This window comes from Dermochelys coriacea, chromosome 6, assembly GCF_009764565.3.
Source record: "Dermochelys coriacea isolate rDerCor1 chromosome 6, rDerCor1.pri.v4, whole genome shotgun sequence".
In the NCBI taxonomy this organism is placed as follows: Eukaryota; Metazoa; Chordata; order Testudines; family Dermochelyidae; genus Dermochelys; species Dermochelys coriacea.
In genome coordinates, this window is record NC_050073.1 from 104,999,035 (window position 1) to 105,016,556 (window position 17,522).

At 39.1% G+C, this 17,522-nt stretch overlaps 1 protein-coding gene across 9 annotated transcripts in view; it reads left to right on the top strand.

The window, feature by feature from the left end:
• EML1 (EMAP like 1) overlaps positions 1 to 17,522 on the top strand; it is a 210,760-nt gene that overhangs the window by 149,874 nt on the left and 43,364 nt on the right. For all 9 annotated transcript variants that reach the window (XM_038407289.2, XM_043516655.1, XM_043516650.1 and 6 more), the window contains 6 exons: positions 8,917 to 9,066; positions 10,753 to 10,822; positions 12,239 to 12,349; positions 12,635 to 12,730; positions 13,358 to 13,492; positions 17,078 to 17,177. In XM_038407289.2, the coding sequence (XP_038263217.1) occupies positions 8,917 to 9,066; positions 10,753 to 10,822; positions 12,239 to 12,349; positions 12,635 to 12,730; positions 13,358 to 13,492; positions 17,078 to 17,177 (662 nt within the window). The remainder of the gene's footprint in view (positions 1 to 8,916; positions 9,067 to 10,752; positions 10,823 to 12,238; positions 12,350 to 12,634; positions 12,731 to 13,357; positions 13,493 to 17,077; positions 17,178 to 17,522) is intronic.

Sequence of the window (17,522 nt, forward strand, 5' to 3'; positions counted from 1 at the left end):
ATTAGGCCACATTCACTTTTAAATAGGTGATAATTTCTTGACACTGCTGCTCCAGATTTTATGCAAAATAGTCAAGCAGCTCGAGGATGGTTTCACGTAAATGTTGCCTGAAGGTTAAGTTTAAAACATATTAACTATCACAAATTAAAATTAGACATATTGCAAGAATTTAGTGAACTGTAATTACTAATTATAATGTACATAAAACAAGTTTGCTTCTTTTCCGATACATATCAGTACTTTATTACGCTATATATATTTTTTAAATTGCACTCTTGTCTTTTTTAAGAGGTGCTGTAATTGCGGTACACGGATAACAAAAGGGGCCTTATAGAACATTCTTGTACATGACAAATTCTCTTCATTGTAGTTAGAAATAAAGATAATTTTTTTTAAAAAGGAGCCTAGTTAGACTCAGAAATCCACATTTAGAAGCTAGTCACCTATTATCAAGTTTTGTTGTAAGTGTCATGATAGAAGTGAGACTTGAGCTGGGATTTGATGGAGGATAATGTGATCACTTCACACATTTTTATTGGGTGCTCCTTCTTAGCATATGGGCAAGCATTGGAGAATGCATGAAGATACTTGCTAGAAAATTTGACAGATGGGCAATGAAGGCTGTATTGGCATAGACCCCAGCCTCCACTCCCTCTACTCTGCCAACAATGTTTCAGTATTGTATAAAAAATGATAGTTGTGATGGGGATAGGCCATGACTTCAGTGTGAGTATTCCCATGCTTTGTTTTTTAAAGTGTGATATCTATAGTATAACCTATTAGAAAGCTAAAGTTTTCAATCCATGGAAATATCTCAAAGGTTAACAGCCTCAAGCCAGTGCTGGGTAGTTGGAAGGTTAGAAGGTAGAGGAGGAAAAATATTTCCAAAGAATACCATGCTGAATTTTCCTTTCAGACTTTTTTTCCTTTGGATGTAGTCACGGGGACTGTTTGCAGGCTTAGAAGTTAAACTCATGTGTAAGTCTTTGCAGAATACGGGCACAAGATGTTACTATTTTTTATTACAATTTGTATTACCATAATACTTAGGAGCCTTAGGCATGGACCAGGACACCATTGTGCTATATGTTGTACAAACACAGAACAAGACAGTGGTCCATGCCCCAAAGAGATTACAACCTAAGTATGACAATAATGGAGTCTCACGTCAGTGTTGATATACAAGGATTCAGCAAACATTATAGGTGAACATGTATATGTGAGGTCAACCAATGAGAGAAATGCAAAAATAGTTACATGTGGGACAGGCAAGATTGTCCATGACCATTGCAGGCTGTTGTATTCTTGCTTTGTGTTATTCACGTTTTTCACATAAGGTGTTAATCCGCCCTGCTTCAAAGCAGTTAATGGCAACATGACGAATATTCAACCATCTTGCTCAGTTATGGGATCAACATGACATGTTTTCAAGTTTGACTTCAGTGTGTCTGTATATTGTTTGTAGTGGCCTCCAGGAAAACAAGTGTATTGCTTTAGCTGACCATAAAGTATGGCCTTTGGTAGTTTCAATTTGGCCATACAAATGAGATGCTCCGACCAATGCAGCTGAGCTTTTATGAGCATGCTTTGAATGCCAGACATCCAACAACAATTAAGGATAACAGTATTGGGAATCTTGTCCTACCATTTGATTCTGCAAACAGACTGAAGACAGCACATATGGAACTGATCAAATTTCCTAATGTGGCAGTGATATGTTGTCCAAATCTCAAAACCATATAGAAGCATTGTAAGCATGACTCTCCAATAGACATTTAGCTTAGTGCTTATTTTGATGTCCCTATTGTTTCATAGGTGATGTGTGAGCATTCCACTTGCAGAACTGGCCTTGGCTATGTGATAGGTAATCTTGTCATCAGTTATGGCATTCTGTGACAGCATACTCTCTATGTAGCAAAACTTCTCTATTGTATTGAGAGGAGTGTTGTTGATCTTAATAAGTGATAGACAAATATATCACTGGACACAGGTTGGGTACATTACTTCAGTTTTCTTTCAGGTGATTTTGAAACCAAAGTGATTGACTGCCCTAGCAAAGTGATCTCGTATAAATTGAGTGTCATCAATAGAGTCAGCAACCAGTACAGTCATCAGCAAATGAAATCTTAATGAGTGAACCCGCCACTTTTGTGTGAACACAGAAGCATTGCAGATTGCACAACTTCCCATCAGTACAGAACTGAATAAATACTCTTTTGTCAATGTCATGAAATGCATCCATAAGCATAGCCAAAAAACGATGGAAAAGAGTTAGAGAGCCAGCAGGCAACATTGTTTAGTGCCACTAATGACTGGAAAGAGGTCCAGAATCTCACCATTTTCTGCCACTCTGGCCATCATCCCATCATGGAAGGACTGAATGACAAATAAATTTTGCAGGGCATCCAGACATAAACAAAAATTTCTGGAGTCCCTCATGATTTAGAGTCCAGAGTTTTAACTAATTTGGTAAACACTGTATAAAGACCACAGTTTTTCTCCCAGCACTCTTCCTGAAGCTGACGGGCTGTGAAGATCATGTCTGTAGTAGCCCATCCAGACCAGAATCCACATTGGGACTCGGAAAAGTTGATTTCCACAAGATAGGTGGCAAGTCTTCAGTATGACCCAGGCAAGAATTTTCCCAGCAACAGAGTAGGGAAATATCGTAATGATTATCAGTTTGCCATATCACCCTAATGTTTATAGAGGTGAACAATGCTGGCATCCTTAAAATCCTGTGGCACCTACTCCTGCTTCCAAATAATGTGGAAGAGCCATGTGAGATGCCTTCCAGTGTGGTAGCCACCCTACTTATAGATATCTGCTAGCATGCCATCCAGTCTGAGTGCTTTGCTTTGTGACATCTGCTTGATTGCTATTGTGTTCTCATAAGGTGGGAGCTAGTATGAGTTCTCCTTTTGATGGATGTTGTGGAAGAGCATTAGTTGCGTCCTTGGAAATGTTGAAAGGATGATTAAGAAGTGAGCTGAAATGTTCTCTCTGTTGAGCATGTATTTCTTTTTTCTCAGTTGAGTCAATTGCTGTCTAGTGTAAATACGGGGTTTTCTTGTTGCACCAGGGGCTAGCACACCACATACAGGGTCAGCTAAGTATAAAACAAAAAATAACAGCTGGATACAGACAGGGAGAGCAAGGAAACGGTATGACAGTATTGGTCAGCATGATAGGCAGTGGTCTCAACACATCAGAGGCCTAACCAGTCTCAAGATTTTTGTTTGCTTCTTGGCAAAGGAAAGTTTTAAGGAGGACAGTGAGGTAGCTTTTCAGATGTTTATGGGGTGCTCTTTCCGAGCAGGAGGAGCAGCACAGGAGAAAGCACAAAGGTGCTTGTTTAAAATTTACCAAGTGGGCAATAGAAGCTGGCATTGTAAGAACCTGCAGGGTTGGGATACTGGGGGTTGTGGTCTGCTGACACCCCCATATCACCACAGGAGGCTTAGACTGGGCTCCCATGGGAGGACCCTGTGAGGCTAGGCTCAACAGCACATATTGTCCAGGAGGACCTGAGTCGCAGCTCCGCACAGCCTGCTGACTGGCTGGCACCGGTACAAAAGCCGGGAAGCTATGACAGGGAGTTGTCTGAGCAACACCACTGTCTCCCTGCCTGTCTCTGCTTCAGACCCCGCATGTAAGAGCCCAGATTCCGACTCTGCCTGTCTCCTTACGCCTGACTCATGGTTTGCCCTCTGGCCTTCTGGTACCTGACCCAGCTTGACTCCTGCTCTGACCACTAGGTCTGACTGCCCATGTCCCTGTCATGACAGGCATTCTCTGATTGGAGGTGGGAATCAACATCTCAATAGGTAGGGTGGGGAATAGGCTTTCAAGGAAAAATGAAGACAACTAGCATATGTTTAATGCTTCTGGCATGTGGTGTAGGCAGCAACAAGGGCTGAGATCAATACCTCAGGGCTTCTCTTAACAATACAAAACAGAAACAGCTTGAGCTACCACCCCGTAATCTTGAAAAATTAAATACCACTTCTGGGTGTCTTCAGAGACCGCATTTCTCCTCTCGCAGGCACTGAATCTATGTATAACAAAATAAAACTTAGTAAAAGAAGAAAACCCAGCATTCAGTTGGGAAAACACTGCAACAATGACTTGAATGTACACAACCAATGAGTAAAACACCTGCCCCACAGTGTCGTGGGCAGTGTCCTTTTTCTCAGTTTCCTACCTTGCAGCATGAAAGTCCAAGGGAGGAATGTCTTTTTAACATGCCACTCCCCTTTTCCCTCTGCTGCGCTCCACTCAGTTTGTTGTCCAAGGTCAGCAACATCCCCAGAGTCCGGGGATGTGTTTGGGTGAGTCACCTCCCACCCCTGAGGGGAGAGGATGGTTGAGTGATGCCTCTGCATCTGCCCATCTGTGTCTCTGCAGTCTCTGCCGCTGTTTGTCTCTGTCAGTGTCTCTGCATGTCACTGCTACTGCTGACAGCTGCCATCATCACTGCAGCCTGTACCTGCAATACTGTGTTCTGAAGTTCCACCACTTAGTCCCTTTCTCAGTGATTTCAGCTAGTGGGGAACCTCTCTGCTGTTGCCCCTTCTGCATTGTCTTTTCACCTCAACACTGTCTCTGTACCAGATCTAAGGTTCCGCTCCCTTAGATCAGCTTATCAGTGAGCTCAGTTCCAGTAATCACTGAGAAAGAACCAGGATCTTCAAATCAGTCTAGTCAGCTCTGACTTTTCAAACACTTGAGGGAGGAGGGTCAAATGGTTTCGGAGACACTTTAAACAGGTCCACACTATCAGGTAGGAACATCTGTCCCTACCCCCTCTGACTCTTACTTGGATACGGCATCACAACCGTACACTTAGTGAGTGATGTTAACATTAGGGTGACCCCCTTAATTAGGGCAGGTTAATTACAACCCTTCCGCCCTTTACTCATACAAGGAGGAGAACATTTCATTTCCCCTGCATTCAATAGTAACGTGAATTTTAACCCCAAATAGGCAAAACTGATCACTTTGTCAATGTAGGTCTGACTGCTGATACCCTAGGTAGAAAAAGTGTGTCTATGCAAACAGTCTGCTCCTGAGCTCTTTCCCCCCCAGTTTATCACTAGATGTCAGGGGAGAGCTCATTCTGACCCTGCTTACATATGTTCGATGCAATAAAGAAGCGGGAACCAGTGGAGAGATGTGAAGAGAGGGGTGATATGGTCAAGCAATAGGCTAGGAGATCCTTACACCAGCATCGTGACTGGATCTGATCAGGGCAAGATTGCATTTGTCAAGGCCAGAGAGAAGAATGTTGCAGTGATCTAGATAGAAGATGATGAGAACCTGGACGAGAATGATTGCCTTGTGGGTAGTTAGGAAAGGCTGTATTTTAGAGATATTATGCAGAAAGACAAGCTTTAGACATAGCCTGGATGCAAGGACCTAGAGAGAGATCTGAGTCAAAGATGACACCCAGATTATTGGCCTGAATAACAGGGAGAATGGTGATGGAGGTAGGGTTTGTGGGAGACTAAGAGCACTGTTTTAGCCAGGTTGAACTTGATCTGACAACTAGACATTCATGAGGAGATATCAGAGAGACAGGCCAAGATTTTGGTTTGGACAGAAGGAAACAGGTCTGGAGTAAAGAGGTAGATCTGTGAGCTGTCATCATAGAAATGGGAGTTGAATTTGTGTTTGCAGATTGTAGATGAGATTATCCAGAGAGGGAGAACAGAAGTGAACCACTGGAGGACACGCTGAAGGAGGGATTAAAGAGCAGGAGGAGGAAGACCAGGAAAGGACAGAGTTACAGAAGCTAAGGGGAGGACTAGATTTCACAAAGAAGAGGATGGTCAACTATGTCAAAAGCAACTGACAGGTCAAATAGGATGAGGATGGAGTACTAGTTCTGACCTTAGGCTAGGAAAAGGTCATTAGAGACTTTGGCAAGAGCTGATTCAGTGGAATGCAAGGGGCGGAAGCTAGACTGAAGAGGGTTTAGGATGGAACTGGAAGAGAGGACCTTCAGACAATGACTGAGAACAGCTCATTCTTATCTTAGAGATAACTGGGAGGAGTGGCAGTAGTAGAAGAAGCAGGGGTGGGTTGTTTTTTTTAAGATTGGAGAGACTAAAGCCTGTGTGTATTGTTAACCAGAGGAGAATGAGAGGTGAAGGAGAAGAGATGGGGAGGGTGAGAATGGGCATGAGGGAGCTCAGCTGATGGGATGGGATCACTGAGGCAGCTGGGTTAGAGGAGGAGAGCAGATGAGGAAGCATCTGCAATTGTGATGGGAGAGAGTTGTAAGAGGGGAGGGGAGAAGGTCACTTTGAATTTTGTTCAGTTTTCTCTTGCAAGAAATCAGTGAGCTGTGTGGAGAAAGAAGTAGAGGCAGGAGGAGGGTTTGAGGAGTGACTCAAAGGTGTCAAAAAGGCAGCTGGGATTGAGGACCTGAGATTCAATTAAGTTAGCAAAAAGTTGTTTAACTAGGAAGATGGCAGAACTGAAAGAGGAGAAAACAAATTTGTAGGGGAGGAAGTCACCTTGTTTCTGATATTTCTGCAACGCGAGAACAGGAGCAGAGGAAGCAGATGTTGGGGGTGAGCCAGGACTAGGGGTTGGTAGGATGGACCTTGTGATGAAAGAGTGGGACAAAAGAGTCAAGGGTGGAAGAGAGTGAAATATGGAGAGAATTAACAACCATATAAATGAAAGAAAGTGAAGAGAGGGCTGAGAGCAGACGAGAAGTCACAATGATGGATTGGAAGTTATGTAAATGCCATGTGACAGGGCATGAGGGAGGGGGCTAATGGGTGATCTAAAATTGACCAGGTGATGGTCAGAGGGGGGGAATTCAGCAACAGAGAAAGACAGAGCGGTGCCCCTTTTTAATGAGATTTGAGCTATGGTGCAGATCAAATGGAGGGGTGTGGGTGAGGTAACACGCAGTTAAGGGGTTGGATAGGTCATCAATATGGAAGTTGAAGTCACAGAGGATGAAGGTGGGAGATTGTGAGGAGAAGAAAAGAGCAGCAAGGAGTTGAAATCAGAGAAGGCTATGGGGAGGAGTTGGGTGGATGGTAAATGACAACATGAAGGGGTATGGAAAATTGGCTGCAGTGCTGCTCAAAAGAGAAGAGAGTGGGAAGTGGGGGGAGGAAAGAGGGTATTTTTTTCCAAATAGATAATTATTTTATATATAATAGTTATTTACACAAGGATTTCCTCCATGTAAATAAAGTTATATGCCATAATATTACTTAGCTTCTTGACTTTCAAACCCTCCAACTTCTAACCTCTATGGGCTTGACTCTGCAATTATTGAAGTCTAAGGAAGTTTTGATATTGACTTCATTGGGAACAGGATTGGACTTTATACAGACAAATAGGAAGACTGAGCCAATATAGTGGTGTCCTGTAATCCAATGATAAAGTTTTCATAAATATAGGAAACTTTTAGTTTTCCTCTTAATTACCAATAAGTTATCCTTCAGAGAGACAATTGCTATTTTCATTCACGCACACTTCTTTATTACTGTACAGTTAGGTGTCCGGTGGCCCTTAAAGACTAACAGATTTATTTGGGCATAAGCTTTCATGGGTAAGGGATTTTTTACCCATGAAAGCTTGTGCCCAAATAAATGTGTTAGTCTTTAAGGTGACACCGGACTCCTCGTTGTTTTTGTGGATACAGACTAACATGGCTACCCCTCTGATACTTGTACAATTAGGGTATCTCAAAAAACTTAATGGAGTGTTGGTTGAAATTTTCAAATCTAGTAGCCTAAAATTGGGTTCCTGAATATATATTTAGGTGCTCAAATACAAGTGGCTGCATTTTCAGAAGTGCTGAGCAATCACTCACTAGTCCTGCTGAAGTCAGTGGGAGGTGCAAGAGTTCAGCACTTTTGAAAAGTCAGGAAACCTTTATTTAATTGCCTAATTTTAGGCACCCAGGTTTGAAAATTTTGGCCTTACTTTCTGCATCATATCAACTCATGATGGAACAGCAGGGTCAAACCATCCTTGCCCATAATGAATGGAGGACAAAATGTGTGTTCATTTCTATATTATTTTGTTATTAAAAATCACTTCTAAACCACAGTAGATTTATACTGCACTCTATAAACATTATCTCTGCCTCAAAAAGCTTACAGTCTAATTGTATATACTAAAAGCCCTGGGGAAAAATAAAGTATTGTGTTTTATTAATATTATATGTCAGTGGTTGTCAGCCTTTTCCATAATACAACCCCTTTCTTCCATACTAGATGAACTGGGAATATCCTCCCATTTAGTCAGGACCTAGGTGAGACCACACTCTCCCATATTAGCAGGGTCGCCATTTCCCCAGATGCCTGTTTATTAAATACTTGAGTAAGACAACTTAATTTGGCCAAATTGTGATCTCATTTACACAGGTTTAAACCGGTATTAACTCCAATTATTTCACTGGACTTAGTTTGGTTTACCACTGGTGTGACTGGCATCAGGATCTGGCCCATTGCTTTTTCAATACTGTATCCGTTAATTGAAATGTATGATGCAACCCTTTACCATCCAGATGGATATGAAACTGTAAATTACAAGGATAATGAATCAATCACCCTGAACAAAGGATAAGGCAATCAATCCTAATACGATGCAGAGAGTGGTACTGGATAACCTACTAGAGTTCTCTTCCAGCCAAATGATTCTTTCATATAACAAATCAATTTAAATAATAAGTGCACTTGAAACAAAGCAGGTAGTTTGCACAAATGTCAAAAGATAGTAAAAACACCAGGAATTGCCATGAAAGTATATTGCCTGCACTGCAAGTTTTCAGGGATTTGGTATATTTTCACTGTACAGAAGGGGCTACAATATGTTATTTTCCATGTGTCAGTCTCTTAATTCATAAGAAGTAGTGTTATTTCTTCTTGACAAGAATGCTAGCTATGGGTATAGGGGTCGGGACTGTCGCAGTAACCTATACCTACTTCCAACGGGTGAAACTGTGTATTTCATTGCATCAGTAGTTGTGTTATACAACGTTGAAGAACAACTTCAGAGACATTACACTGGTCACAATGATGATGTGAAGTGGTAAGTCTCTAAAACTTTCTTATTTCTTTATAGAAATGGGGTTCTGGGAAATGCTAATGTTGCCTTTTAAAAAAAATTAATGTTCTTTCCTCACTGAAAAGAGAATTCTCATAATTTAACCTCTAAATCTTCATGTGTTAGGTGTTTGTTATCTAATAGACTGCCTATCCTCTTGGCTCATCTGATAACTCTGCATTTCCTTCCAGAAGATCTACTTCTATAAACATTAGTTTATAGAAGTCTATCTATCACCATAGTATTTATGTGCTTTTTATTCTAGGTCTGAGCAAAGTGCTGGCACAGAATGGTTATAAAGTGCAGTTTCAGTTCCCTATGTTTGGTTCCCATAACTTGTCTCTCTTTACATACTTAGAGAAGGCAGAAAATCTAGATGTTTGAGTTTGGTGTTAGACCTGTTTACCTTCAGGTTCTGTGGTCTATTTGTCTATATTCCCCTCCCTTATGTCTTTGTTGTTAAGATAATTTGGTCATGACCTTTGTTTATTCTTAAGGCTCCTCTTAGCATTTATACAGTCATGCTGAAAAGTGTTTCTAGCTTCCTTTATCTACTTTTCTCTAGGTTAAGCATTATGAAACACCTGTTTGAGGCTAACAATAGTACTGATAATGGAATCTGGTTGGAACCTTAACTATATAGGGCCATGAACATGCTCCATAAAATGAATTCATCACATAGCCTCGTGGTTTTACAGTGAGATTTTAACTTAGATTTTGATTAACTGTTCCATCTCATCTGTCTTTTTCAAACTCTCCTACTCCTTTGATTTTTTCAAAGCATTCAGAGTTTTAGAGAGTGGATAATATTCTGTATTGAAAGTAGAGTGAATTCCTTATCCCCTAGCTGTCAAAGTTCATTTTGCTTGGCACTCTGCCTCCAGTACTAAGTGAGAAGCAGCTGCAGTGAAAGAAGAATTAACGTATTTGCAGTATTGCTTGCTCTCGTCTTAAACAATACATTGATGATTTTCTCTTCTCTTGGGTAAAGTGAAAAGGAGTACTTGTGGCACCTTAGAGACTAACCGATGAAGTGAGCTGTAGCTCACGAAAGCTTATGCTCTAATAAATTTGTTAGTCTCTAAGGTGCCACAAGTACTCCTTTTCTTTTTGCGAATACAGACTAACACGGCTGCTACTCTGAAACTTGGGTAAAGTGGTAATTGCCAAATACATTTTTTTATCTGAACAGCTGATTCTATGGGTCAAATGGTTTAATTTCTTAGTTCTGGATTTCTATTTCTGAGACTTAGATTCACTGACCTAAAATTTGTACCCTTGTAGAATTTTGAAGTGGATAACAATAGTATTTTTCCAGAGCAAGGGGAAGGATAATCAAAGCCTAAACTTGCTAAAAAGAACTGAGTAGTACTGTACTACTGTACTGTATGTTAAGATACTGGAAGGGCACAAACAAATCACTCCCTGGTTCTAGTGTCTGAGTTGTAGTGACAGAAGAGTTTGGGGAATAAAAAGTCATGAAAGTAGTTTTGTCTCAATTTTGGGGATACATTTTTTAGATGATACATTCCTATTATGCATTTATATAACTGAAGTAATAAAACTAACTCCATAGACTCTTGTTTTAGTCTGCATGGAATTTGGCATTTGTATGTTACAATATATCATCAATGCTTTAAACATGAAGGTTGACAGCTTTTTCTTTTCCAGCCTAGCTGTCCATCCTGACCGGATCACCATAGCAACAGGTCAGGTTGCAGGTACCTCTAAGGATGGAAAAGTGAGCAAAACTTTTGTTTACAGTAACATACTCATATTTTACAAGAGTGTATTTATTCTAGACATATTATTGTATTGTAGTTAGTGGTATGTTACCTCTGTGCAGTAGTTAAATCACCCTTGAATTTTAAAAATTAAAAATGCAATCATTATACTCTTAATTTAATAGAAGCTAATTGAATGATGCCAAGGTAGCCAATGGAATTGTCAAGTTTCATCAGCTAGTTCCATTTCCTGATGCTGTCTGTCTGTCTCTGAATCTCCAGCTCCATTCCTTACAGAGACCAGGAGGAGGTTTGGAGGTGGGCTTCAGATGAGAGATGGGACCAGGAGATCCAAACATCTGATGAAGTGAGCTATAGCTCATGAAAGCTTATGCTCAAATAAATTTGTTAATCTCTGAGGTGCCACAAGTACTCCTTTTCTTTTTGATAGCTGTGTTTGTCTTGTTTTTAAAAATAATCCACACTGTTATTTGAAAGAAGCTGAATTTTCTTTAAGAGATAGTTTTATTACTTAATGATCAATAAGAGATCAAGAGTAATAATTGGGCCTGATACAGCATTAAAACGTCAGTTGACTTAAAAGTTGTATACACACACACACACATTTTAGAATTTGGCCTTCATTTATTAGTCTATTGTATAGGTAGAATAAATTCCATGCAGTTCTTCCTACTTGCTTTGAGGTAATATTTTTAATTAACACATATTTACAGGGACTGCCCTCTAGTGGATTTAAGAAGCATTTAAGTCTCCATCATATTGAGCAATGTGCTCTATTATCTTTGTATTACTTTGTAAGTGATTGTTAGGAGAGAACTTTAAACATGTACATTTGACATGCAAATAATTTTAATTATTCATATATTGAATTGATTTTAAGCTAAACAAAGATGGTTCTGACCAATGTTATAAAACGGGAGACTAATGATAAAGTCCTTTTCTATGGCCAACTTTCTGCTGTAGTTGAAAGTAATTACCAAGTTGTTTACACACGTAACTGATTTTCTTGTTTTTGCTTATTGTTCATTAGTCATTTGATACCAGCTAGAAACAGTATAATGTTTGCTGCTGTTAAGACTCTGTGACCTTGGAGCAGGACATGGAATGGGCTAATTGTAGATCTGATCTTGCAAGGTGCTTAACACCTCCCACTTAGTACTGGACACCTGGGATTTGAGGATGCTCTTTGCTGTGCCGCATTAATCGCAATGACTAGGCATATGTCTGGATATTACGGGGTCATTTGCTAGCCCATCTGTCATTATACAGCAGGAGAACTATATTGGTGTTACCAGCAATAATGATATTAAATGTTGCTAACATGGGTTTTCACATATTTTAAAATTTTAAGAAATGCTGATACTCTTTCCCAACATTATTTTTCAGTTGTTGTTTGTTTTAATTTTTTACAGCAATTACCACCCCATGTACGTGTTTGGGACTCTGTTACTTTGAATACACTGCATATCATTGGGATGGGCTTTTTTGACCGTGCTGTCACCTGCATTGCTTTTTCTAAGTCTGTAAGTAAATGCATGCATAAAGTGTTTGTGTGCTGTGTGTATAGTTAAATTATTTAAAGTTTCATATACAAAGCATTCTGAAAAAATTGAGGGCTAAATCTTGTACTACTCAAGCAAAGCTCCACAGTTTACTTCAATCTGTAGGATTTGGATTTAAAGATTTTAATTGGAAGTAGAATAACATTTTTCACTCTCAGTTAGGCAGTAGTGTTTAATGACTTATCGATTTGTACCTACCCATTTCTGAATTCTTTTATAAATGACTTTTTAAATATTTTGCTTCAGAATGGAGGAAGTAACCTTTGTTCAGTGGATGATTCAAATGACCATGTGCTTTCTGTATGGGACTGGCAGAAGGAAGAGAGACTGGCAGATGTCAAGGTGTTGCAATAAGATATTTTGTGCAGTAAAATGCTTGCTTGTATGTAGATCTGAATTTTTGTCATCAAATGTCTTTCTGTACCTTTTAATTCTTATTAGTGCTTTTATTTATAGGGGACAAAGAATATAAAGTATACCTGTCTGAAATATTTCTTCTCGTGGTTGAAAATAATGTGGGGGGCTTTTGGGAGGGAGGGGAGGAAAGAGGTCTTATTTTTTGCTTTGCTGTCATAATCATGTTAGAGCTTATTAGGAAATTTTAAAAAGCAACTGTAGGGATGTATTAGAGGACATATAGAAAAATGCTATAAACAAATTTTAATTTGAGGGCTTCCTCTTAAGAATATCAGACATAGTTTTGAAGACATGCGTCAACTTACAGTACTAACTAACAAAATTAGAAACTGTTTTCACTTTAGCTCTTTCCTTCAAGAAATTTTATCCAAAGTGGTTGTTATATCAGTCTGTTGTTACTTAAAGTAAAAAAAATGAGTAAAAACTTTTCAATCCAAATATGGATTACATATCATAAATTGACTAATTTGTTTAACAAGAAAACACTTGTAAATTAATCATTTTGTTTTATCTGTATATTAAATTTTGATACATTGTTTCTTTCTTTTCAAGTGTTCTAATGAGGCGGTATTTGCAGCAGATTTTCATCCTACAGACACAAATATAATAGTTACTTGTGGAAAATCACACCTTTACTTTTGGACATTAGACGGGAACTCTCTTATTAAAAAGCAAGGATTATTTGAGGTAAAGTAGTGTATGATCTTAACTTTTCTTTTACAGAAATGCTATATGCATACAGCAATAAAGTTTATTTAAGGCTGAAATGAATCAAAACAACATGGTAATTAAACCTACTATTTTATCATATAGTATTTTATACAGCATTTGTAGTATATTATTACAGTACATTAGCATAGCATGTGGCAATCCTAGGTGGTTATCACTACAGTGAAGGTCAAAATCTGGTTTCCATTCTAGCCTCTACATTCTTGTTTTTACTTTCTCTTAATTTTCTCAAATTCCTTTTGGGTTGAAAGTTTCCATGTTTGGCCATAGCCCAAAGGTAGGGTTATTTTTTTTCTCAAGGGTAATTTGAGAAATACAACTTGACTGAGTTGCACATTTATGTGAACATGAATTTTGTTTCCCATATGTTCTTTTCAGATCTCAAGGTCTGCACATACATATTTCAAAAAGAGACAAAGCTAGAAATTCCACTCAGTCTATTTTGTAAATATCATTTTTACTTAAAAGTCTTGCTTTTAAAAAAGTAGGTCTGAACTCCACTTTCATTTTTGCAGTTCTATTTGCATGCAGTTACTACAGTTGCAAGCACAAATAAAATGTTTCTGCAATGTGTACAGATGGCTACTACGGTGTCTAGTTAACCATTACTTGTTTAAATTATTTCACTTGCACGTGCAATCAAAGTAACTGCACTGAGAAATGTCAGCATGCATAATGTGTAACGTGTGTAATGGGGATGGATTACTAAAATTGTATTCTGTTTAACTATATTACATTCCCCTTTTTTCTGCACTTCAGCTTAACTCTTCGATGAAGCACAGGCCAGAGTTCTGTGTTTTCAGGACTTTTCAGAAAGCATTACACAGAGTTAAATCTCAGGGCTGAGCATAAAGGGGCATACAAATATTTAGCATATCTGGCACATAAATACCTTGCAATGCCAGCTTCAGCAGTGCCATGTGAACACCTTTTCTCACTTTCAGGTGACATTGTAAATAAGAAGTGGGCTGCATTATCTCCTGTAAATGTAAAGCAACTTGTTTGTCTTAGTGATTGGCTGAAAAAGAAGTAGGACTGAGTGGACTTGTAGGCTCTGAAGTTTTACATTTTTTTTTGAGTGTGGTTATTTTAAAAAAATTCTACATTTCATGATAAAGAGATTGCACTACAGTACTGGTACGAGAAATTGAAAAATACTGTTTCTTTTGTTTCTCTTTCTTACAATGCAGATATTTGTAATAAAAAATAATATAAAGTCAGCGCTGTACACTTTGTATTCAGTGTTGTTGATTAACAATGCGATTAAAATGGCGATTAATCATGGCTTTTTTAATCTTGTGAATAACTAAATTTTTTTAATCGTTTGACAACCTTACATTAAGTAGTAAATCCTTGTACAGACTTCTTCACTTTGTTGCTGTTACATATATTTAAATGAAAGAGTTTAACGTGACATTTACACTTCTGTACATTTCTACACATATTCTCCTCTCATATTCTTTCAGAGATAACTTTTCAGTCTCTGTATAGTGGCCATAATATGCAGTGTGTGTCACCTTGATTCTTCAGATCTTAAGAGGAATGGTAGCACCTCTGTTCTTTTCCGAATGCTTCAAAGCCTTGTCAGCAAACAAAAGTCTGGGGTTCCTTACAGCTAGCAGCATTCCAGTCCTTGAGTTAATAGCTGATTGATTTACTCAACTGCTGGTGAAATAGAAATCTATAGCCTATATCCAAAGTGTTAGCCAGCCCTCACAGCGGACATTTCTCTTCATCCTGCTGAGTCCACAGCCAGTCCGCCATAGGGCTGTTTTTAACTTCTATATCTATAACCTTCCCTTCCCCACCCACAGCTCTGATTGACTAAGTTCTCAAATGATGAGTATGTATGGGACCTGAAAAACTTACTCCTTACAGAATTCCTCTGTCCTGCATAATTTTGTTTTTTCCTGCATAAAATACATTCTGCTCAAGAAGTGCTGCAGTTCTGCCTTTTGCCCACCAGAGGACACTGTGGCACCAGAACAGCTAGCTGCAAGAATGCAGCTGGCTGTTCTGGCACCATAATGGCCTCTGGTGAGCAAAAGACAGAACTGCAGCACTTCTGGGACAACATGTATTTTCTGAGGGGAAAAAAATTGTATGCCCAGTGCTGCAGAATTCCCCCAGGAATAGAAGTTCATCACAGCACCCTGCCCATGGAGCCAGGTTAGGACAGAGTGAAGCACACAGGGCTGCTGGGGGATCATAGACTGGGATTCAGAATAGCTAGTGAAGGGACAGACTGGGGCATGTACTCAGGAGCTAGTGGGGTGACAGCATTTAACCTGGGGATGGGGAGAGGGGCTGCAGAGACACATGGGGATAGGGGAGCAGGGACAGGGGAAGATGTGCCTGATTGAATAGGAGGGGTTTAGAGTCAGCCAGGATCTGCATGGGGGAGGCTTCCCAACTCCCTAACAAACCCCGCCCAAAAAACCTTCTCCCACCCACACCCAACTCCCTCCAGGTTCACTCCTAGGCTCCTTCCCTCTCCCTCAGTTCTTCCACTATCCCTGACACCCCCAAGCCTTTGGATTGCTTCTGACAGGTGCAGGAAATACTGTTCTGTATTATAATTTAAATGAATTACACAAAGTTCTGTATTAATATGCCTAGTAAGGAATTTATTTGTCAATTTTTTTTACCAGACTCTTTATTTTTCGTCTGTATTGATACCAACATCCTTGCTGACAGATATTTTGAAATAAATTACGAAAATAATTGAAACTGGCATGATTTTTTGTGTTATTTTGGCAAATAAAATATGCAGAATTTTGAAGAATTTTCAAATAGTGTGTGCAGAATTTTTAATTTTTTGGTGCAGAATTCCCCCAGGAGTAAAAACTGCTTGCCCTAAATGAAAACTTCTTATACAGCTTCACAAACAGCTACTGAGCATGCTTAGTAACTGCCATGCCCTACTTTTGGATGTTTCTGTGCCCTCTGGCTGAGTTTCTCTGGACTCGTGCACAAAACATAGCATATTCAGTAAAAAAAATCCATGTCGCCTCTCCACTGCTTCTCTCCCTTTCTTTGGGCTAAAAAAAATTTCAAATGCTGCAGTATAAAGCATGTGGGCTATATATGTTCCAGTTGGCTTCTATTTTTTAAAATCTGTCTCCTTAAACAAGCCAAGTTGAAGAAAATTACTCAAGTAATTGTAAAATTATAAACATTTTAAAGTTGGAACTCTTAAATATGTGCCTTGACATTTTCAGTTTTATTTTTAAATGCATTTTTAAGGATAGCCTCAGTAAATGGGGAAAGTATTACAGATGCATTTGTTACCTCCAGAACAAATATACCTAGAGCCTCAGAGAACTTCCTTATTGTTCTTCAAAGAAATCTCAAGCGTTTCTGACAGTGTTTGCAGAACTTAATTTCTGAAAGCCTACAGTAGCTCCTGATTTTTTTTCAGATGAATAAAAAGAAAATATTACAGTATTAATATTAGGATTAAGTCTAAATTGAATTAAATATATACAGCTAAAAGGAATGGATTGTGTGTTGCTGTAAACGTACTAATTCTCTACCATACAGAAACAAGAGAAGCCAAAGTTTGTCCTGTGTGTGACCTTTTCTGAAAATGGTGATACAATTACAGGAGACTCAAGTGGAAACATCTTAGTCTGGGGGAAAGGTAAGACGAGACAGATTATAACAGTGCATTTTTCAGAGTAGCAGCCGTGTTAGTCTGTATTCGCAAAAAGAAAAGGAGTACTTGTGGCACCTTAGAGACTAACAAATTTATTAGAGCATAAGCTTTCGTGAGCTACAGCTCACTTCATCGGATGCATTGTATACTACATTGAAATAGGACAATTGTTTATTTTCCTTTGGGTGATTGTGCAAGTATACTTTCCACTGTAGGTGTATGTGTGCCCAGTGCATTTGAGTCAAATAATTTTGACAGCAGTACCACTAGGCAGCACATGCGACCCTGCCCTCCTTGTGGTTAGAGCCAAGGGCATAAAAGGGGTGTGAC